Source organism: Elephas maximus, chromosome 1, assembly GCF_024166365.1.
Source record: "Elephas maximus indicus isolate mEleMax1 chromosome 1, mEleMax1 primary haplotype, whole genome shotgun sequence".
NCBI classification, from domain to species: domain Eukaryota; kingdom Metazoa; phylum Chordata; class Mammalia; order Proboscidea; family Elephantidae; genus Elephas; species Elephas maximus.
In genome coordinates, this window is record NC_064819.1 from 88,006,756 (window position 1) to 88,029,543 (window position 22,788).

At 37.5% G+C, this 22,788-nt stretch overlaps 2 protein-coding genes across 2 annotated transcripts in view; both read left to right on the top strand.

The window, feature by feature from the left end:
- Positions 1-14,004, top strand: part of LOC126064783 (olfactory receptor 10C1-like) — a 36,651-nt gene extending 22,647 nt beyond the window's left edge. Inside the window, exon 2 of the mRNA XM_049864114.1 lies at positions 13,954-14,004. Within this exon, the coding sequence (XP_049720071.1) occupies positions 13,954-14,004 (51 nt within the window). The remainder of the gene's footprint in view (positions 1-13,953) is intronic.
- Positions 14,005-14,324: 320 nt separating this feature from the next.
- Positions 14,325-15,266, top strand: LOC126076094 (olfactory receptor 2G3-like). Its single transcript, XM_049884550.1, has one exon. It carries the CDS (start codon positions 14,325-14,327, stop codon positions 15,264-15,266), a length of 942 nt encoding a protein of 313 aa, XP_049740507.1.
- Positions 15,267-22,788: the final 7,522 nt, after the last annotated feature.

Here is a 22,788-nt window from a genome sequence, read left to right on the forward strand (position 1 = left end):
TTGTCAAATGCCTTTTCTGCATCAATTGATAAAATCATGTGATTCTTGTCTTTTGTTTCATTTATGTGGTCTATTACAATAATTGTTTTTCTAATGTTGAACCATCCCTGCATACCTGGTATAAATCCCACTTGGTCATAATGAATTATTTTTTTGATATGTTGTTGAATTCTATTGGCTAGAATTTTGTTGAGGATTTTTGCATCTATGTTCATGGGGGATATAGGTCTATAATTTTCTTTTCTTGTGGTGTCACCTGGTTTTGGTATCAGGGATATGGTGGCTTCATAGAATGAGTTTGGTAGTATTCCGTCCTTTTCTATGCTCTGAAATACCTTTAGTAGTAGTGGTGTTAACTCTTCTCTGAAAGTTTGGTAGAATTCTGCAGAAGCCGTCCAGGCCAGGGCTTTTTTTGTTGTTGGGATTTTTTTTTTTTATTACATTTTCAATCTCTTCTTTTGTTATGGGTCTATTTAGTTGTCCTACCTCTGTTTGTGTTAGTTTAGGTAGGTAGTGTGTTTCTAGGAAATCACCCATTTCTTCTAGGTTTTCGAATTTGTTAGAGTACAATTTTTCATAGTAATCTGATAAGATTCTTTTAATTTCAATTGGGTCTGTTGTAATATCGCCCACCTCATTTCTTATTTGGGGTATATGCTTCCTCTCCTGTTTTTCTTTGTCAGTTTGGCCAGTGGTTTATCGATTTTGTCAAAGAATGAGCTTTTGTTCTTGTTAATTCTTTCAATTGTTTTTCTGTTTTCTATTTCATTTAGTTCTGCTCTAATTTTTTAATTTGTTTTCGTCTGGTGCCTGTGGGTTTCTTTTTTTGCTCTCTTCCCATTTGTTCAAGTTGTAGGGATAATTCTTTGATTTTGGCCCTTTCTTCTTTTTGGATGTGTGCATTTATTGATATAAATTGGCCTCTGAGCACCACTTTTGCTGTGTCCCAAAGGTTCTGATAGGAAGTGCTTTCATTCTCATTGGATTCTCTGAATTTCTTTATTCTGTCCTTAATGTCTTCTATACCCCAGGCTTTTTTGAGCAGGGTATTGTTCAGTTTCCAAGTGTTTGATTTCTTTTCCCTGCTTTTCCTGTTATTGATTTCCACCTTTATGGCCTTATGGTCAGAGAAGATGCTTTGTAATATTTCAGTGTTTTGGATTCTGCTAAGGCTGGCTTTATGACCTAATATGTGATCTATTCTAGAGAATGTTCCATGTGCACTAGAAAAGAATGTACACTTGGTTGCTTTTAGGTGGAGTGTTCTGTATATGCCTATGATGTCAAGTTGGTTCATTCTGGCATTTAGATCTTCCGTGTCTTTATCGAGCTTCTTTCTGGATATCTTGTCCTTCACCGAAAGGGGCATGCTGAAGTCTCCTACTATTATTGCGAAGCTGTCTATCTCACTTTTCATTGCTGATAGAGTTTGTTTTATGGATCTTGCAGCCCTGTCATTGGGTGCATAAATATTTAATATGGTTATATCTTCTTTGTGTAAAAAAAAAAAAAATTTTTTTGTATTGTCTCTTTAATCGTTATATAGTGTCCTTCTTATCCTTTATGATGGATTTAACTTTAAAGTCTATTTTGTCAGAAATTAACATTGCCACTCCTGCCCTTTTTTGATTGTTGTTTGCTTGATATATTTTTTTCCATCCTTTGAGTTTTAGTTTGTTTTTGTCTCTAAGTCTAAGGTGTGTCTCTTGTAGGCAGCATATAGACAGATCGTGCTTTTTAATCCATTCTCCACTCTCTGTCTCTTTATTGGTGCATTTAGTCCATTTACATTCAGAGTAATTATGGATAGGTATGAATTTAGTGCTATCATTTTGATGGCTTTTTTTTGTGTGTTGTTGACAGTTTCTTTTTCCCACTTAATTTTATGTGTTGAATAGATTATCTAGATTATCTTTATATATTGTCCTTTCCTCATATTTGTTGTTGTTGATTTTTTTTCTGCTGAGTCTCTATTTTTTTCTTCTAGTTTATTTTGATGAGTACGATAGTTTGTCTCCTTTGTGGTTACCTTATTATTTACCCCTATTTTTCTAAATTTAAACCTAACTTCTATTTCTTCCTATTGCTGTATCTTCCTCTCTGTATGAAAGGTCTATGATTACCTTTCTTAGTCCCTCTTTATTATTTTAATGTTGTCTTCTTTTATATAACAAGGTCACTGTTATCCTGTTTTGATCTTTTCTTTTTGTAATTTTGCTTTGATTTTGTTTTTTTTTTATTTCCCTGTCTGGGTTGACTTCTGGTTGCTCTGCCCAGTGTTCTAGTCTTGGGTTGATACCTGATATTACTGATTTTCTAACCAAAGAACCCCCTTTAGTATTTCTTTTAGTTTTGGTTTGGTTTTTACAAATTCCCTCAACTTGTGTTTATCTGGAAATGTCTTAATTTCACCTTCATATTTAAGAGACAGTTTTGCTGGATATATGATTCTTGGCAGCAATTTTTTTCATTCAGTTTTTGAAATACATCATCCCATTGCCTTCTTCCTTAATGGTTTCTTCCGAGTAGTCTGCGGTTATTCTTATTGGCTTTCCTGTGTAGGTGACTTTTCATTTATCCCTCCCTGCTCTTTCTCTTTATCTTTGGTTTTGACAAGTTTGATTATGATATGCCTTGGTGATTTTCTTTTAAGATCTACCTTATGTGGAGTTCAATGAGCATCTTGGATAGATATCTTCTCATCTTTCCCAATATCAGGGAAGTTTTCTGCCAACAAATCTTCAACAATTCTCTCTGTATTTTCTGTTATCCCTCCTTGTTCTGGTACTCCAATCACTCGTAGGTTATTTCTCTTGATAAAGTCCCACATGATTCTTAAGGTTCCTTCATTTTTTTTTTAATTCTTTTGTCTGATTTTTCTTCAAAAATATTAGTGCCAATTGATTTATCTTCAAGTTCAGAAATTCTGGCTTCTACTTGCTCAGTTCTGCTCCTCCGACTTTCTATTCGGTTATCTACTTCTGTAATTTTATTGTGAATCTTCTGAATTTCTGACTGCTCTGTCTATGGATTTTTCCGGCTTATTAAACTTTTCATTATATTCCTGAATAATCTTTCAAATTTCTTCAGTTGCTTTATCTGTGTGTTCCTTGGCTTGTTCTGCATATTGCCTCATTTCCTTCCTGATGTCTTGAAGGGTCTTGTATATTAAACTTTTGTATTGTGCATCTTTTAATTCCAGGAATGCACTTTCATCTAAAAGGTTCCTGGATTCTTTGTTTTGAGAGCCTGTTGAGGAGATCATGGCCTGTTTCTTTACGTGACTTGATATCAACTGTTGTCTCCAAGCCATCTATAATTTATTGTATTAGTTTATGCTAGTTTACTGTGTCATAGCTTTTTGCTTTGTTTTGTTTTGTTATACCCCTATGGGTTGCTTGAGTGAGCTAGCTTGATTATTTTCACCTTTGGAGCTCTGGCGTCCTGTACCCAGATGGCTAGAGCTGTTAACAGGTGTATCAGTCTAGGAGTTCATTCAGTTTTCTTGTTTGAATTCAGCTCAGGTTTCCAGGTATCTGATCATCAAGTGTATGGTACAGGCTCTGTCCTACAGTCTTAGAAGGGCAGGGGTGATTGGTGTATATACCAGTATCTGATTGCAGCATGAGGTCATGCTCTGAACAAGGCAGAGGGCTGAGAACCAACCCCCGAGTGTCTCTGAGGAAAGCACATCCCTGTCCCCTAGAGTGTGCATGTGGGTGTGTTCTGCAGACAGACTGTGGGCACCCAAAGTTTTTGGTTTTAAAGACTGGGAGGTACCGGTTATCCTTGGACCCCTGTCATAGGTGGCTGGGTGACCTGAGTGGAGCTACCAGTCCTTAGGTCCCTGGTGTCGGTAAGTGAGAACCTTGTTTAATAGGCAAAGCAATGTCAAACATCAAACACCCACCTCTCCACCTCACAGGTGAAATGGTTGGAGTCTGCCACCAAGGGCCTAGTCTCCTGAAATAGGCCCGCACATGTCCATGCAGAGGGGAAAGGTGCTTAAAGTCCACAGAGCATTTGTGCCTGCACAGGAGCTGCTTCTGTCCTGAGCTCCCCAGGTTAGTGGAGCTAGCACACTATCTTTTCTGCCAATTACAAAATATTTCCTTCCCCAAGGTTGGGAGAATGGGTCTACGTACTCAACAATGCCTATCTCTTACTGAGGTATTTCAGCACTGAAGCTGGCTTGGAGGTGGGGGAACATGGTAAAATATACGCAACTACTTAGCTTTTGCTGAGAGCTCCATTCTTCTCAGGTTCCAGAGGTGTGAGTAGGCTGTGTGGCTGGCTGCTTCTCCCTGAGGAAACTGTGGCTGAACGCTAGTACCACCTGGCTGCCGCCGCTGCTGCTCCAGGAATGGTGCCTGACGGCTCCCCGCGATTCAGGTCCAGTAACTCCTCTCCACTTCTGAATGGTCTCTTCCTCCCCCTGCCCCTCAGTTCATTTTCTAAGCTTGCCTTTGAAGCTCAGGACTACCAGCTTGTCAAAAATATACTCGTTTCACTTGTATTTTCAGGTCTTTGTTGTAAAGAGGGCTCGCCGGAAGCGTCTGTCTATTCCGCCATCTTGGTTCCTCTCAAAGTCTTAAGTGAGAGAAAGGCTTGCTGTGTCTACCTCAACCTGATCCCAGTCCCTAGAAATTTCATGATTAAACACACACACACACACACACACACACACACCCATTGTGGACCCATAGCAACCCTATAGGACAGAGAAGAACTACCCCATAGGGTGTCCAAGGAGTGGTTGGTGGATTTGAACTGCCAACATTTTGGTTAACAGCCATAGCTCTTAACCACTTCACCACCAGGGCTCTATGATTACTTTCCATTAAATCCATGTTCTTTGCGTGTTTATAACTAGTGGTTTATAGGTGATGTCAATACCATTCTATTTACACAAGCCATTAAGAAATGTTACTCATTAGAATGTCCTATGGCCAAAGGATTTGGGATATACTGGGAGAAATCTAATGTAAGCAGGAATAGCCTTTACTGTACTTTGTAAATCCCTAAGAAGAGAAACCAAAGAAACTTTTTGAAAGTTTGAGAAATACTGACTAAAGGAAGTATGTTACTACCAAGTCTTTTGTTGTAGTCTTCCTGAAACAGAATCTATATGTGAAAACATATCCTACTGACTTATTGGATTTGTGACAAATGCCACATAGTTTCATTTTGTGAGTTCTTGATAATTATGCCCTGATTATATAGAGATTATTTAAATGAGGTGGTGATGGTGGTAATGTTGTGATAATCATGATTGTAGGACTGTACCTAGCAGAGGGTGAGCAAGTTTCCAAGATTTTATTATAACATATGATTTAAGGTGCTGAAAGCCTTCTAGGTTGCAGAGCTAAGTGTTCAGAAGTAGCTCTTTCCATAAAAGTTCCCCAGGAAACTTTTACTCTTAGTTACTCTTGTGTTTGGTATTAATTTCCCTATTGGGAATATAGGGCTCCCAAGGTCCCATTTTGGGTCTAACACAATTTCCTACTATAGTTACAAACTTCAGTGTTTTCTGGCTCCAGAAATAAGCACTTCCACCCCAAACTTGGCCTTGGATTCAGAGATTCATGTTCAGAACCTCATGGTTCTGGAAACCTTGTTCATAAGAACCACCTTTTTGTCTTAGGAAACTAATTAGAAGAGTGAAGGCACAAAATTTTCAGAGGTGAGGAAATAACAAGGGCCATATCATTTCTCTTGCCCATCTGCTTATGCTACAAATAATCTATATAGAGAAAACATAATAATTGCTTTCTTCACCTGCTCATGTTAACCTTTCTGACCCGCTCCAACTAATAATTCACCTAGCTTTCATACCGACCTTCTATGAAGTGTTTTTATTTTGGAAGAACATATAAACTCAACTCTTAACTATTTTCAGAACTGAAATGTTATAAGAAAGATTACATTTGTTTAGCTACCTTAATTTCAATGTACATTCATTAAGCAGAAATTTAGGGGGGAAATGCTAGAAGAGTAGTTTCCTTACATTTCTGGGACTTTTCTTCACATACTTATCTCTCTTAATTTTTTTCCAATTATTTAGTTTAATAAAAGTCTGAAAATATGAATTCTTTCTAATATATTCTTAACTTGATATATATATACATGTTACAGAGGCAGGTTTTTATGTTTGTATTTGTGGTATATGTATGTATATGTTCTTGTTCCTTTTACCGTCTGGATCATACTTTTTTCCTCCAGATTTATAGAGAATTAGAGAAACTTCATACTTATTCAAATATACAAAGTTTAAAAACTGGGATGCAGTAAATTGTGATGTTCATGTGTTCTATTTTCTTAAGGACAAGTGAACTAGGAGCCCTAGTGGCACAGTGGTTAAGTGTTCGGCTACTAACCAAAAGGTCAATTGTTCTAACTGACCAGCTGCTCTGCAGGAGAAAGATGCAGCAATCTGCTTCTGTAAAGATGACAGCCTCGAAAACCCTATGGAGCAGTTCTACTCTATCCTATAGGGTAGCCATAAGTCAGAATCTACTTGATGGCAATGGATTCCTAGTCTTTCAGGTTAAGGACATGTGAATTAATACAACAGGGTTGAGTTCAATAAATGTGAACATGATAACTATATCAGAAGAAAAGCTTGGAGATCATCTATCTGTCTATCTGTCTATCTAGTATTTACCTTCAGAAAACTCCCTAACATTTCTAAGAAGCATATTTTATAGCAGTACATTTTAAAGAATTTGTCTCATATGATTGCTGGGGGTTTTAAAACTTCTTGACTAAATTGGGGGGAGGGGAGGGAGTAATGTGCCTCATCTGAAATAGTAATAAGATATTTATTTTGTAATGAGCATTATTATATGTATAAGAGTTTGGCTGCTAACCAAAAGGTCAGCAGTTCGAATCCACCAGCTGCTCCTTGTAAACCCTATGGGGCAATTCTACTCTGTCCTATAGGGTCACTATGAGTCAGAATCGACTCAATGACAATGGGTTTTGGTTTCATTATATACATGTTGTGTTGATTTATCTATAATATATGTTGTAAACACATAATTCTGGCTAGCCAAAAGTTGAGAAAATCTGTTTACTAGAAAGAATAAAGGCGTTGGTTTATACAAGAACTTTTTATTTGGTTCCTTCTATGTTCCAAACATAGGCCTGCATGCTGAGGATAACAAGAAAGACATTTAGCAGAAATGCCTTTGTCCATTAAGAGTTTACTTTCCATTTGAGGTTGCATGACTAGCTCAGTCACATGAAAACTGAGACATTATTGCAAAGTAGTTTAGGATTACAGAAGAGTTTTGTAGAGAGTGGATATGAGTTCTTCTTGGAAGATGTAGGTCCAGAGATAAATAGTAACAGCTCAGTAGAATTTGTTCTACAGGTCCCTGGGGAGTGCGTTGGTTTGCTCTGGACTACTGGCAGTTAAAATCCACCCAGTGGTGCCATGAAATAAAGGCCTGGCAATCTGTTTCTGTAAGAATTATTGCTGTTGTGTGCCATTAAGTCAATTTTGACTCAAAGTGACCCAATGTGACGGAGTAGAACTGCCCCACAGGGTTATCCTAGGGTTTAATCTTTATAGGAGCAGAGAACCAGGGCTTTTCTCCTGTGGAGCAGCTGGTGGATTCAAACCACTGATTTTTGGGTAACACTTGAGTGCTTAATTAACCATTGCTCTATTCTTTCTCTGTAAAAATTGTAGCCAAGAAAACCCTATGGAGCTGTTCTATACATGGATTCGTCATGAGTCAGAGTTAGCTCAATGGATTTTTTTTTTTAGAATTTGTCAAGGGTAAAGGAAATAGAATAGTTATAGCAAAGAGGAGACACAGGATTGGCAAAGGATTTGAATCAGAAATCAGAACTTTTTGTGACCGGAGTAGTAATGGGATTTATTTGGCTAGAACTTATTATAAATGGGAGATAATTCTGAAAACCAAAAGGAGAATGAAAATTGTGCAGAGCTTTGATTTCAATGGTGAGTTTTGTGAATTTCATATATTCAGAAATGAAAACCGTATCTTAATGAACTTCCTTTTTTTTTTTTGGTGGTATGATTTCATCCATCATATATAGGAAGGGAATGAGCAATACAACTGAAAGGTAAGAGACCACCTGAAGTTTTTTGTCATCTCACACATCTAGGATGATATAAATTAAAGTCTTTTTAAGAAAAATTAAATAACATAAGGATAGATTGTTATTATCACATTTGAATTTAATTTGCATAGTTGTGAGATAACAGATATAAGTGATAGAGAACTGTAAAGCAAAGAATTTTTTTGTCAGGGAAAATAATGATGGTCTCCAATTATGACATCATGTATATAGCCAAGTGGATGACTAGGGAGCAAGGGTATGATAGTCAAATAGCAGGGCTGAATCACTTTTAACATTTCTTATTTATTCAATTAAAAAAGTTTATTGTGCTTTAAGTGAAAGATTACAGATCAAGTTAGACTCTAATGCAAAAATTTATAAACACCTTGCTATATACTCCTAATTGCTCTCCCCCTAATGAGAGAGCACACTCCTTCCCTCCACTCTCTCTTTTTGTGTCCATTCGGTCAGCTTCTTACCCTCTCTACCCTCTCATCTCTGCTTAAGACAGGAGATGCCAACATAGTCTCATTTATCAACTTGATCCAAGAAGCTCATTCTTTACCAGTATCATTGCCTATCTTATAGTCCAGTCCAATACCTGTCTGAAGAGTTAGCTTTAGGAATGGTTCCACTCTTGGACTAATACAAGGTCTGGGGACCATGACCTCCGGGGTCCTCTAGTCTCAGTCAGGCCATTAAGTCTGGTCTTTTTATGAGAATTTGGGGTCTGGATCCCACCGCTCTCCTGCTCTCTCAGGGGTTCTTTGTAGTGTTTCCTATCAGGGCAGTCAGCGGTTGTAGCGGGCACCATCTAGTTCTTCTGGTCTCAGGCTGATATAGCCTCTGTTTTATGTGGCCCTTTCTGTCTCTTTGGCTCACCATTACCTTGTGTCTTTGGTGTTCTTCATTCTCCTTTGATCCAGGTGGGTTGAGACCCATTGTTGAATCTTAGATGGCCACTTGCTAGCGTTTAAGACCCCAGACGCCACTCTTCAAAGTGGGATGCAGAATGTTTTCTTAATAGATTTTATATGCCAATTGACTTAGATGTCCCCTGAAACCATGGTCGCCAAACCCCTGCCCCTGCTATGCTGGCCTTCGAAGTGTTCATTTTATTCAGGAACCTTCTTTGCTTTTGGTTTAGTCCAGTTGTGCTGACCTCTCCTGTATTGTGTGTTGTCTTTCCTTTCACCTAAAATAGTTCTTATCTACTATCTAATTAGTAAAGACCCTTTTCCTTCCTCCCTCCCCCCTCTCATAACCATCAAAGTATATTCTCTGTTTAAACTATTTCTCAAGTTCTTATAATAGTGGTCTTATACAGTATTTGTCCTTTTGCAGCTGACTGATTTCACTCAGCATAAAATGCCTTCTAGATTCCTCCATGTTATGAAATGTTTCAAGGATTCATCATTGTTCTTTATTGAAGCATAATGTTCCATTGTGTGACTATACCATAATTTATTTACCCATTCATCCATTGACGGACACTTTGGCTGCTTTCAGCTTTTTGCTTTTGTAAACAGTGCTGCAATGAACATGGGTGTGCATGTATCTGTTCGTGTAAAGGCTCTTATTTCTCTAGGATATATTCCAAGGAGTGGGATTGCTAGATCCTAAGGTATTTCTATTTCTAGCTTTTTAAGGACATGCTAAATCAATTTCCAAAGAGGTTGTACCATTTTACATTCCCACCAGCAGTGTATGTGTTCCAATCTCTCCACAGCTTCTCCAACATTTATTATTTTGTGTTCTTTGGATTAATGCCAGCCTTGTAAGAGTGAGATGAAACCTCATTGTAGTTTTGATTTGCATTTCTCTAATGGCTAATGATCGTGAGAATTTCCTCATGTATTTGTTAGCCACCTGAATGTCTTCTTTAGTGAAGTGTCTGTTCATATCCTTTGCCCATTTTTCAATTGGGTTATTTGTCTTTTTGTAGTTGAGTTTTTGCAGTATCATGTAGATTTTAGAGATCAGGTGCTGACTGGAAATGTCATAGTTAAAAACTTTTTTCCAGTCTGTAGGTAATCTTTTTACTCTTTTGGTGAAGTCTTTGGTTGAGCATAGGTGTTTGATTTTTAGAAGCTCCCAGTTATCTGATTTCTCTTCTGCGTTGTTAGTAATGTTTTGTATACTGTTTATGCCATGTATGAGGGCTCCCAGTGTTGTCCCTATTTTTTTTCCATGATCTTTATTGTTTTAGATTTTATATTTAGGTCTTTGATCCATTTTGAGTTAGTTTTTGTGTGTGGTGTGAGGTATGGGTCTTGTTTCATTTTTTTTGCAGATGGATATCCAGTTATGCCAGCACCGCTTGTTAAAAAGACTGTCTTTTCCCCATTTAACTGACTTTGAGCCTTTGTCAAATATCTACTGCTCATACGTGGATGGATTTATGTCTGGATTTTCAATTCTGTTCCTTTAGCCTATGTATCTGTTGTTGTACCAGTACCAAGCTGTTTTGACTACTGCGGTGGTATAATAGGTTGTAAAATCAGGTAAAGTGAGGCTTCCCATTTTGTTCTTTTTCAGTAATGCTTTACTTTTTTTTTTTTTTTTACTTATCCGTAGCCTCTTTCCCTTCCATATGAAGTTGGTGATTTGTTTCTCCAGCTTATTAAAAAATGTGGTTGGAATTTGGATCGGAATTGCATTGTATCTGTAGATGGCTTTTGGTAGAATCAACATTTTTACAATGTTAAGTCTTCCTATCCAGGAGCAAGGTATGTTTTTCCACTTATGTAAGTCCTTTTTGGTTTCTTACAGTAGTGTCTTGTAGTTTTCTATGTATAGGTCTTTTTACATCTCTGGCAAGACTTGTTTCTAAGTGTTTTATCTTCTTGAGGGCTACTGTAAATGATATTGATTTGATGATTTCCTCTTTGATATTCTTTTTGCTGGTGTAGAGGAATCCAACTGATTTTTGTATGTTTATCTTGTATCCTGATACTCTGCTGAGCTCATCTATTAGTTTCAGTAGTTTTCTTGAGGATACTTTAGAGTTTTCTGTGTATAAGATCATGTCATCTGCAAATAGTGATACTTTTACTTCTTTCTTACCAGTCTGGATGCCCTTTAAGAGCTCTGATGTCCTGTCACCAGATGGCTAGAACTGTTATCAGGTATATGAGCTTATGAGTCCATTCACTTTTATTGTGTTAATTCAGCTCAGGTGTCCAGGTAGGTAGTCATCAAGTGCTTGGTTCAGGCTCTGTCCTAGTCTTAAAAGGGCAGGAGTGTTTGGTTCAGGTACTAGTATCTGGCTACAGCAGGAGGTCATGCTCTGAACAAGGCAGGGGCTGAGAATCATCCTCCGAGTGTCTCTGAGGAAAGTGTGTCCCTCTTCTCTAGAGGGTACAGGTGGGTGGATTCTGCAGATGGACATGGGCACCCAATGCTTTTGGTTGTAAGGACTGGGAGGCACCCGTTGTCCTTAGAACCAGTCATGGGTGGATGGTGACCTGAGTGGAGCCACCGGTCCTTAGACCCCTGATGTGGGTAGGTGAGGGCCCTGTTTAATAGGCAAAGTCATGTCAAATATCAAAAGCTCACCTCTCCACCACACAGCTTAAACAGTTGCAGTCTGCCAGCAGGGACCTATTCTCCTGAAATAGGCCCACACAGGTCCATACAGGTGGGAAAGGCATTCAAAGTCCACGGACTGTTTTTGCCTGGACAGGAGCCACTTCTGTCCTGAGCCCCCCAGATTAGTGGAGCTGGCAAATTATCCTTTCCCCCTGTTGTGAATTTATTCCTTCTCCAAGGCCAGGAGGATGGCTCCAGGTGCTCAACAGGGCCTATCTCAGACCCAGGGAAATCAACAGCCACTGAAGCTGGCTTGGGGGCAGGGGACACAGTAAAATATACGCAAGTACTTAGCTTTCACCGAGAGTGCCGTTCTTCTCTGGTTCCGGAGGTTTGAGTAGGCTGTACTGCTGGCTCCTTCTCCTTTAGAAAACTGCAGCCAAATGCTACCACTGGCCTGCTGCAGCCGCTTCCAGGAAAGGTGCTTGAGAGATCCCGATGAATCAGCTTTGGTGGCAACTCTTCTCTGTTTCTGAACCACCTCTCTCTCCCCCTACTGCCCAGTCCATTTTCTAACTTTGCCTTTGATGTTCAGGGCTCCTAGTTTGTTATAAACATAATTGTTTCACTTGATTTTTCAGGTCTTTGTTGTAAGAGGGATCACCGGAAGTATCTGGCTATTCCACAGTCTTGGCCTCTCTATTCAATTTTTTTAATTTTAGACATATGTAAATCTACTATCTGCCCTACAAATTTTTTTTCAGTTTTCATGTTTGCTCCCTCTGTAATGAACATCCAGTTGTTCAAGAAATAAACCTGTAACCCATCATCAACCCTTCCTTCTCACCTTCCACAGTTAGTGAATCATCATACTCTGTTGATTCTAACTCATAAATATCTCTAGGGTCTAAGAATTTAAATCTCCCCTGCCGCTGCCAAGCCAAGTCTTTCTTAGAGTATTGTAACAACTCTCAAACTAGTTGCTGTGTATCATCCTGTGCCTTGCCAATCCTTCCTGCAACCTGAGGCCAGAGTGCTTTTTGTTTGTTTTAATATGAAAATTACAAAAACATGTCAATTATCTCTCCCTCTTGATCTCTATTGCCCCTTGGCCTGTTTAGAACACCCTTTGGATAAATCCACATCTTTAGCAAAATTTAAACATCCCTCTTCCTTCCCATGCCTGCCTGCTATTGCAGACTAATCATATGACACCACATATTCCTCTTCTCCTCTATGCCTTTTCAGCATTAAGTCTTAGCATGCTACTCTTTCTGCCTAAAATAATCTCTCCTTATGCCAAACCTCAACTCATTCACTAGTTAACTCCTATTCATCCTTTAGTTTTCTACTTAAACACTACTTGCTAAGAAAGGTTATCTGATTGCCGGCAGCAAAAATATACATCTTTTTCAAAATCAAATTTCAAAAACATGATTTTTTTTAACTCCACCTCCATCAGAAGGTCAGCAATGACCTATGACATGGAAGAGCTACTAAATTAATTAGCAACATTGTGTAAGACAATCAAATGGACTTGTTATTCTGCTCCTCTATAATATGAAGTTATAGAAAGGAAAATATAGCTTATATCCAAAGATTCAATGAAATCCATCAAAGAATAAAATTTTGAAAAACTTTAGCTACTTTAATTAATAAAAAAATAAAATACCCAGTTGCTCATTTTTACAGTGTAAGAAAAATATTAAAGGAAACCTTTTTAATATATAGATGGTATTTCTTAAGGTATCAGCTGCTAACTAAAAGGTCAGCAGTCTGAATCCACCAGCCTCTCCTTGGAAACCCTACTGGGCAGTTCTACTCTGTACTATTTGGTTGCTACGAGTTGGAAGTGACTAGTTGGCAACAGGTTTGTTCAATTTTTTTCTTTTTAGGTTATTTGTTAAGTGATTAAACCAATATAATTATGTATTTCATATTCCATCTTATCATGATATTGGTAAATTCATACGTCAGCACAGGGTATTGCAGTAATATTATTTTATATTTTAAAAAAAACATGTATTCCTTATTTGCTACTTTTACTATTGACCACTGGTACCCACTGCCATCAAGTTGATTCTGACACATAGTGAGCTTATAGTACAGAGTACAACTGCACCATAGAGTTTCCAAGGCTGTAATCTTTACAAAACCAGATCGCCCCATCTTTCTCCTAAGGACAGTCTAGTTGGTTCTAACTCATTGACCTTTCAGTTACCACTGTGCTTCACCACAGTGCAACCAAGGCTCCTTTTGAACACTGATAGAATACTTATAAAGAAGGTATTCATTAATTCACTACCTCCATTTTCATTTTTCTTCCAGTTTTACAAGATGCTGTTGAGGAAGAAGGAGGCAGATTTACAGAAAAATTAAGCCTACAATAATCAAGAAATCATTCATTATTAATCACTTCTTATGTTTATGTCATCATATCTTTTAGCAGTTCTCTAAGAAAGTTCTTCATACTTTTTCTTTCCACCTGAGGTCAGACAGTTTTCTCTCTTCTCTCTCTTTTTCTGTGTACATACGCACCCTCATTCCTCACCTTCAGGGTCAATTTCTCTCAAGTGAAATTCTGATCATATGTGTCTCCCACTACTCAACATTGACTTGATGGCTACATGTTTGATTTTGGGTTTTGGGCCCAACACCTGTATTTTTATACTTGTTTCTTTCCTTTCATGAGTAAGGTGATGAAGACGAGTAATGAGAGTTGGGGAGGTGATTTCATACTGGTGGGCTTCTCTGACCAGCCACAGCTTGAGAAGATCCTCTTTGTGGTTGTGCTGATCTCCTACCTCCTGACACTGATAGGTAACACAGCCATCATTCTGGTCTCCAGACTGGATCCCATGCTCCATATGCCCATGTATTATTTTCTTACCATTCTCTCCTTTGTTGACATCTGCTTTAGCACCAGCATTGTGCCCCAACTGCTATGGAACCTCCATGAGCCCACCAAGACAATTACTCCTGTAGGCTGTACTATTCAACTTTACTTGTCTTTGGCACTGGGATCCACTGAGTGTGTTCTCCTAGCTGTCATGGCATATGACCGCTATGCTGCTGTTTGCCGACCACTTCATTATGCTACCATTATGCATCCACGACTTTGCCAGTCACTTGCAGGAGTGGCATGGTTGAGTGGAGTGGGTAACTCCCTAATTCAAGGCACCATCACCCTTCGGCTGCCCCTTTGTGGAAACCGGAGGATTTACCACTTCATCTGTGAAGTGCCTGCCATGATCAAGTTGGCCTGTGTAGACATTCATGCCAATGAGGTCCAACTCTTCATGGCTTCCTTGGTACTGCTCCTCCTCCCCCTGATACTCATCTTGGTCTCATATGGATACATTGCCCAAGCAGTGATGAGAATCAGGTCAGCCAAAGCCTGGCATAAAGCCCTTGGAACATGTGGGTCTCACCTGTTGGTAGTGTCCCTCTTCTATGGGACTGCCACAGCTGTTTATATCCAGCCCAACAGCTCCTATGCCCATAATCAGGGAAAGTTTATAACCCTCTTGTATACTGTAGTTATTCCCACTCTCAATCCCCTTATTTACTCTCTGCGAAACAAAGATGTAAAGGGAGCTTTGAAGAGGCTGGTGAGAAAAGATCAGTGTACAGGAGAATGAGAAAGTGATGAGGAAAATGTGCAACCTGATTTAACTAAGGTGGGAGTGCTGAAAGACACTGAAAGGTTGAAATGTTTCCTGCAAAACTAAATTCCCAACACTCTGAAGAATTCATAGGAAACTGAAATCATTTTCTTCGATCCCTCTACTTAACAAACTCAGGATATCACATCAGGATAACAAGACTGACCTGTTGTTATCTGCCTGTCAATTGGTTTACCCAATAAATACAAACAAGATTTTTGTGTTTGTACTTTATTGGATATTTTTTTTTTAAGTTAATTTTCTTCCCTCTCTGTTCTTTCTCTTATATAAATCCTGGCTTTGCCTTGTTAGATGAAATCACTGTATTAATTTATCTCCCTTTTATAGAAGTAAAAACCTTGTTCTCAAGTTGATTGTGACTCATAGTTACCCCACATTTTACAGAGTAGACCTGCTTTATAGAGTTTTCTGGGCTGTTATTTTTATGAAAATAGGTCGTCATGGTTTTCTTTTGTGGTGTCACTGGGTAGGTTTGAACTACCAACCTTTGGGTTAATAGATGAGCGCAGACCATTTGCACTACCCCAGGACCTTCTTATAGAAGTAAACAGTTTACTAATAATTAGCTAGCTGTCACTGAGTTATTCTTTTAAACTTTATTTGTGAAGGCACTGAGATATTACCCATCTGGATTCAACCCTTGGACAAAAAGAAACATGTAGTTGGAAACTTCCCCTCATCTAAGTTGGACCCCTCAACTCCTGGAATTCAGCCTCTCTTGACTGATCTGATAAGTCTTGTGGTTGAGCTTTTTGGTTTTTCCGTTATATGTCTGATTCTTTGCCAAGTTAGCTGTTGATTGTGATTTTGATTGTGTATAACTGATTGTGTCCACACTGATGAGGGTAGTGGTGGGTTTTGAGTTTTGATTTTTGCTGTTCTATCATTAAGTGATTCTGTCACATAATTACAGGAATTCAAACCTTGCCAGGTCAAAATGGCAGGAGATTTGAAACTAATTCATTTGGAGTGTGTGTGTGTATTTGTAATACGTTTGAGAGTTCTAATATTTCTAGCAATTACATCTTGGTATATAAGATGCAGGGTTGAGAAATTTTTAATGTTTTGTCTTTCTGAATTTGGTGGAATCCTCTCTGTGTATTTTGTGTTTGTGCCAGGATGGGTGTTCCCAAGTCCAAAAGTCAAAGCTGTCTTCCTCCTTCCAACACGCTTGACTTTTCAAATATTTATCTGTTATGGGCTTAATAGGTGTAAGTATCGACACAAATGAAATTTATATAGCAAAGATGATCTTAATATGTCATACTCATCACAGATATTTTGCCTTTTAGCTTTATTCTCTGTACTCTTAAAAGGAGCCTTAAAACAAATGTATCCAAATCCTTAGCTTTCCAAACTCAGTCTTCTTTGATCAGTTTGCAAAACTTTTAAGTGATTAAATAACACTAATGCTCCTTCCGGATTCTTTAAAAAGGCTAAGTAAAAGAGAAAATAAAAACTTACACCATTATAAACTGGGCAGATTGAAAAAGGGAAAGGAGGATTCCCTACAGCTCTATAAATCAAAATTTACCATTGTCAAGGCAATCCTTTAAAGAAAAATTCCTGGAAAATATGTCATTATGTCAAGGGATGTGAACACCAAAAAAGAAAATGTTTTACCAAGTTAAAAAGAAAATAAAAAATTTCTCAGATTCTCATCAATGATGCCTATGGCGACATCTAACAATATTTTGTTTTATGTCTTTATTCCTTTACATTTAATTGATACAAAACTTCTGTTTCTATCTTAAATCATTGTAATTCTATTACATTTCACTTCTCTAAATTACATAAGAGCTAATAAATTTTTTCATTTTTATAAATTTAAAAATTTTAGCAAACCAGTATTCCTTGACTCTTTCAGAAGTAGATCTCTAGGCCTTTCTTCTGAGGCACCCTTGGGTGAATTCAAACAGCTACTAACTCAATTAGTAGCTGAGCGCTTAACTGTTTGTACTACCCAGGAACTCCTGTCTTCATGAAGAGGGAGATAATTAAAGTATAATTTCTGTTAAAATGTAAAGGAGTGCTGATTAATTAAAAAAGATAAATAAGTACTTTTATCTATTTAAAATAAAAGAATTTTATATTTCTAAGAATATGCATTCTTATGCTTTAAATGATACACTGGCTATTCAAGAATCTTTTTTTTGTTGTTGTTCAATCTATACCTTTAGTTAAAAAAAGATATATTCTGAGTTTAATTGGTGGTTTTGGCTATGTGATAAGAAACACAACAAAACTACATTATTTTTAAACACTTTAAACACCTTTATTTGTGAGATATAATTATATAGAGAAAATATTTATGCATTATTCTTACTTAAGGGAAGTCTTTTAAACGTTAGACTGGTTAATAATTTTGACACACACACAAAACTCTTTGTCCCTCTTCTTGTAAAAATGTTACCATAATGTTCTAGTTTATATAAACTTGGGTTTGTTTTATTTAAAAAAAAGTCTAGATAATTTAAAATCTCTAATATCACCTACCACTTTTATTGAATTTAATCTAGCATCACTTAGTTTGAGATTATAAAACTATGGGTTAAACTAATTTAAACAAAGAATTAATTATTTAGTGCTTTAAATTGTATGGATTTAGTGTTTCAGAAGACAGAAAAGGAAGAGATACTTCCAATTTCATTCCATGACGCCAGCATAACCCTGATACCAAAACCAGGCAAGACACCATAAAAAAGGAAAATTACAGACCAATATCACTCAGGAATATAGATGCAAAAATTCTCAACAAAATTCTAGCTAATAGAATTCAGCATAAAAAAAAAAATACACCCTGACAAAGTGAAATTCATACAAGGTATGCAAGGAGGGTTGAAAATTAGAAAATGAATCAAAATAATCCACAGCATAAATTAAACAAAAAAATCACATGATTATTTCAATCAACACAGAAAAGGCTTTTGATAAAGTACAACACCCATTCCTGATAAAAATGCTCAATAAAATAGGAATAGAGGGGAATTCCTCAACATAATAAAGGGCATCTACTGATTCTCCCAGCCTTGGAGAAGGAATAAATTCACAATTGGGGGAAGAGATAATCTGCCAGCTCCACTAAGCTGAGCTGCTTAGGATAGAAGTGGCTCCTGTCCAGGTACAAATGGTTCATAGACTTTGAATACCTTTCACCTCTGCATAGACATTTGTGGGCTCATTTCAGGAGAATTAGCCCTTGTTGGCAGACTGCAACTGTTTCAGCTGTGTAGAAGAGGGGGGCTGATTGATGTTTGACACTGCTTTGCTTATTAAACAGGGTCCTCACCTACCCACATCAGGGGCCTAAGGACTGGTGGTTCCATCCATGTCACCTAGCCACCTGGGACAGGGGTCAAGGGATAAGTGGTACATCCTAGTCCTTAAAACCAAAAGCATTGGGTGCCCATGGTCCAGCTGCAGAACTCACCCACCTATGTGCTATACAGATCAGGGATGCAGTTTCCTCACAGACACTCAGGGGACAGTTGTCAGCCCCCTGGCTTGCTCAGACCATGACCCCCTGTGGCAACCAGGTACTGGTACCTACACCAATCACCCCTGCCCCTCTAAGATTGTAGAAAAGAGCCTGTACCACACACTTGATGACCAACTACCTGGGCAGCTGAGCTGAATCCATACAAGAAAAGTGAATGGACTCCTAGGCTCATATATCTGGTAACAGCTCTAGCCATCTGGTGACAGGGCATTAGAGAGTCAAAGGCAAAAACAATCAAGCTAGCTCACCCAAGCAGCCTACTTGGGCATATCAAAACAAAACAAACAAAAAGTACAGGTAGAGTAAGCAAACATAAAATAATAAATAACTTATAGATGGCTCAGAGACAACAATCAATATCAATCACATGAATAAGCAGATCACAGTCGCTTCAACAAGCTCTCAAAACAAAGAATCGAGCAATCTTCTGGATCAAGGTGTTTTCCTGGAAATACCGATGCAGAACACAAAAGATTAGTATACAGAATTCTTTAAGACAATAGGAGTATGATTAGGCAAAATGAAGAACAAGCCAAGGAACACACAAAGTAGTAGAAAAAATTAAAAAGGTTATTCAAGAACATAATGAAAAATTAATAGGTTGCAAGAATCCATAGAGAGACAGCAATCAGAAATTCAGAAGATTAACAATAAAATTACAGAATTAGACATCTCAATAGAAAGAGGAGCAAAATTAAGGAAGGAGAAGGCAGAATTAGTGAGACAGAAGATAAAACACTTGGCACCAATATGCTTGAAGTAAAATTGGATAAAAGAATTAAAAAAAATGAAGAAACCCTAAGAATCATGTGGGACTCTATCAAGAGAAATAGCCTATGAGTGATTGGAGTACCAGAACAGGGAGGAATAACAGAAAATACAGAGAGAATTGCTGAAGATTTGTTGGCAGAAAACTTTCCTGACATTGTGAAAGATGAGACGATATCTATCCAAGATGCTCAGTGAACTCCACATAAGGTAGATCTCAAAAGAAAGTCACCAACATATATTAAAATCACACTTGCCAAAACCAAAGATAAAGAGAGAATTTTAAGAGTGGCTAGGGATAAATGAAAAGTCACCTACAAAGGAGAATTAATAAGAATAAGCTAGGATTACTTGGCAGAAACCATGCAGGCAAGAAGGCATGATGACTTATATAAAGCACTGAAGGAAAAAAATTATTGCCAGCCAAGAATCATATATCCTGCAAAACTGTCTCTCAAATATGAAGGCTAAATTAAGACAAAAAAATACATCAAAATGACAGCATAAAGTCCATACCTATCCATAATTACCCTTAATGTAAATGGACTAAATGCACCAATAAAGAGACAGAGAGTGCCAGAATGGATTAAAAAACTCAATCCATCTATATGCTGCCTACAAGAGACAAACCTTAGACTTAGAAACACAAACAAACTAAAACGTAAAGGATGGGAAAAAATACATCAAGCAAACAATCAAAAAAGAGCAGGAGTGGCAATATTAATTTCTGACAAAATAGACTTTAAAGTTAAATCCACCACAAAAGATAAGGAAGGACACTATATAATGATTGAAGGGACAATATACCAGGAGGATATAACCATACTAAATATTTATGCACCCAATGACAGGACTGCAAGATACATAAAACAAACTCTATCAGCATTGAAAAGTAAGATAGATAAAAAAAAAAAAAGATCGATAGCTCTACAATAATAGTAGGAGACTTCAACACACCACTTTTGGCAAAGGACAGGACATCCAGAAAGAAGTTTAATAAAGACACAGAAGATCTAAGGCCACAATCAACCAACTTGACCTCAGAGCCATATACAGAACACTCCACCCAACAGCAGACAAGTATACTTTCTTTTCTAGTGCACATGGAACACTGTCTAGAATAGACCAGATATTAGGTCACAAAGAAAGCCTTCACAGAATCCAAAACATCAAAATATTACAAAGCATCTTCTCTGACCACAAGGACATAAGAGTAGAAATCAATAACAGAAAAAGCAGGGAAAAGAAATTGAACACTGGAAACTGAACAATAGCCTGCTCAAAAACAACTGGGTTATAGAAGACATTAAGGACAGAAAAAAGAAATTCATAGAATCCAAATGAGAATGAAAACACTTCCTATCAGAACCTTTGGAACACAGCTAAAGCAGTGCTCAGAGGTCAATTTATAGCAATAAATGTACACGTACAAAAAGAAGAGAGGGCCAATATCAAAGAATTATCCCTACAACTTGAACAAACAGAAAGAGAGTAACAATAGAAACCCTCAGGGAACAGAAGAAAGCAAACAATAAAAATTAGAGCAGAATTTAATGAAATAGAGAACAGAAAAACAATCAAAAGAGTTAAGAAGACCAAAAGCTTGTTCTTTGAAAAAATTAACAAAATTGATAACCTTTGTCGAAACTGAAAAAAAAAAAAACAGGAGAGGAAGCAAATACCCCAAATAAGAAATGAGGTGGGTGATATTACAACAGACCCAACTGAAATTAAAAGAATCATATCAGATTACTATGAAAAATTGTACTCTAACAAATTTGAAAACCTAGAAGAAATGGGTGAATTCCTAGAAACACACTACCTACCTAAACTAACACAAGCAGAGGTAGAACAACTAAATAAACCTATAACAAAAGAAGAGATTGAAAAGATAATTTAAAATACCCCCAACAACAACAACAAAAAGCCCTGGCCCAGATGGCTTCACTGCAGAGTTCTACCAAACTTTCAGAGAAGAGTTAACATCACTACTACTAAAGGTACTTCAAAGCATAGGAAAGGATAGAATCCTCCCAAACTCATTCTATGAAGCCAGCATGTCCCTGATACCAAAACCAGGTAAAGACACCACAAAAAAAGAAAATTGCAGACATATATACCTCATGAATTTAGATGCAAAAATCCTCAACAAAATTCTAGCCAATAGAATTCAACAACATAACAAAAAAATAATTCACCATGACCAAGTGGGATTCATACCAGTATGCAGGGATGGTTCGACATTAGAAAAACAAACAATGTAATCCATCATATAAGTAAAACAAAAGAAAAGAACCACATAGTCTCATCAATCGATGCAGAAAAATCATTTGGCAAAGTTCAACACCCATTCATGATAAAAACTCTCAGCAAAATAGGAATAGAAGGAAAATTCCTCAACATAATAAAGGGCACTTATACAAAACCAACAGCCAACATCATCCTAAAGGGAGAGAGTCTGAAAGCATTCCCCTCGAAAACAGGAACCAGACAAGGGTGCCCTTTATCATCACTCTTATTCAACATTGTGCTGGAGGTCCTAGCCAGAGCACTTAGGCTAGATAAAGAAATAAAGGGCATCCAGATTGGTAAGGAAGAAGTAAAAGTATCTCTATATTCAGATGATGTGATCTTATACACTGAACACCCTAAAGAATCCTCAAGAAAATTACTGAAACTAATAAAGGAGCTTAACAGAATATCAGGACGTAAGATAAACATACAAAAATCAGTTAGATTCCTCTGCACCAACATCTCTAGCACTAAAAGACAATCCAAGTAAAAAATGTGCAAAGAATATCAATAGACACTTCACCAAAGGAGGCATTCAGGAGACTAAAAAATGAGGAAATATTCGAGATCATTAGCCCTTAGGGAAATGCAAATCAAAACCACAATGAGATACAATTTCACCCCAACATTACTGCATGAATTAAAAAAACAGAAAATAACAAATGTTGGAGAGGCTGTGGGGAGATTGGAACTCTTAAGCACTGCTCGTGGGAATGCAAAATGATACCACAATTTTGTAAAAAAATATGGCACTTTCTTAAAAAGCTAGAAATGCCATATGATCCAGCAATCCCATTCCTAGGAATATATCCTACAGAAATAAAAGCCATCACACAAATAGAAATATGCACACCCATGTTCATTGCAACATTATTCACAATAGCAAAAAAGATGGAAACAACCTAAGTACCCATCAAC

Coding starts and splice junctions, on each gene's coding strand:
- LOC126076094 (XM_049884550.1), top strand. CDS start 14,325: ATGAAGACGAGTAATGAGAGTTGGGGAGGTGATTTCATACTGGTGGGC.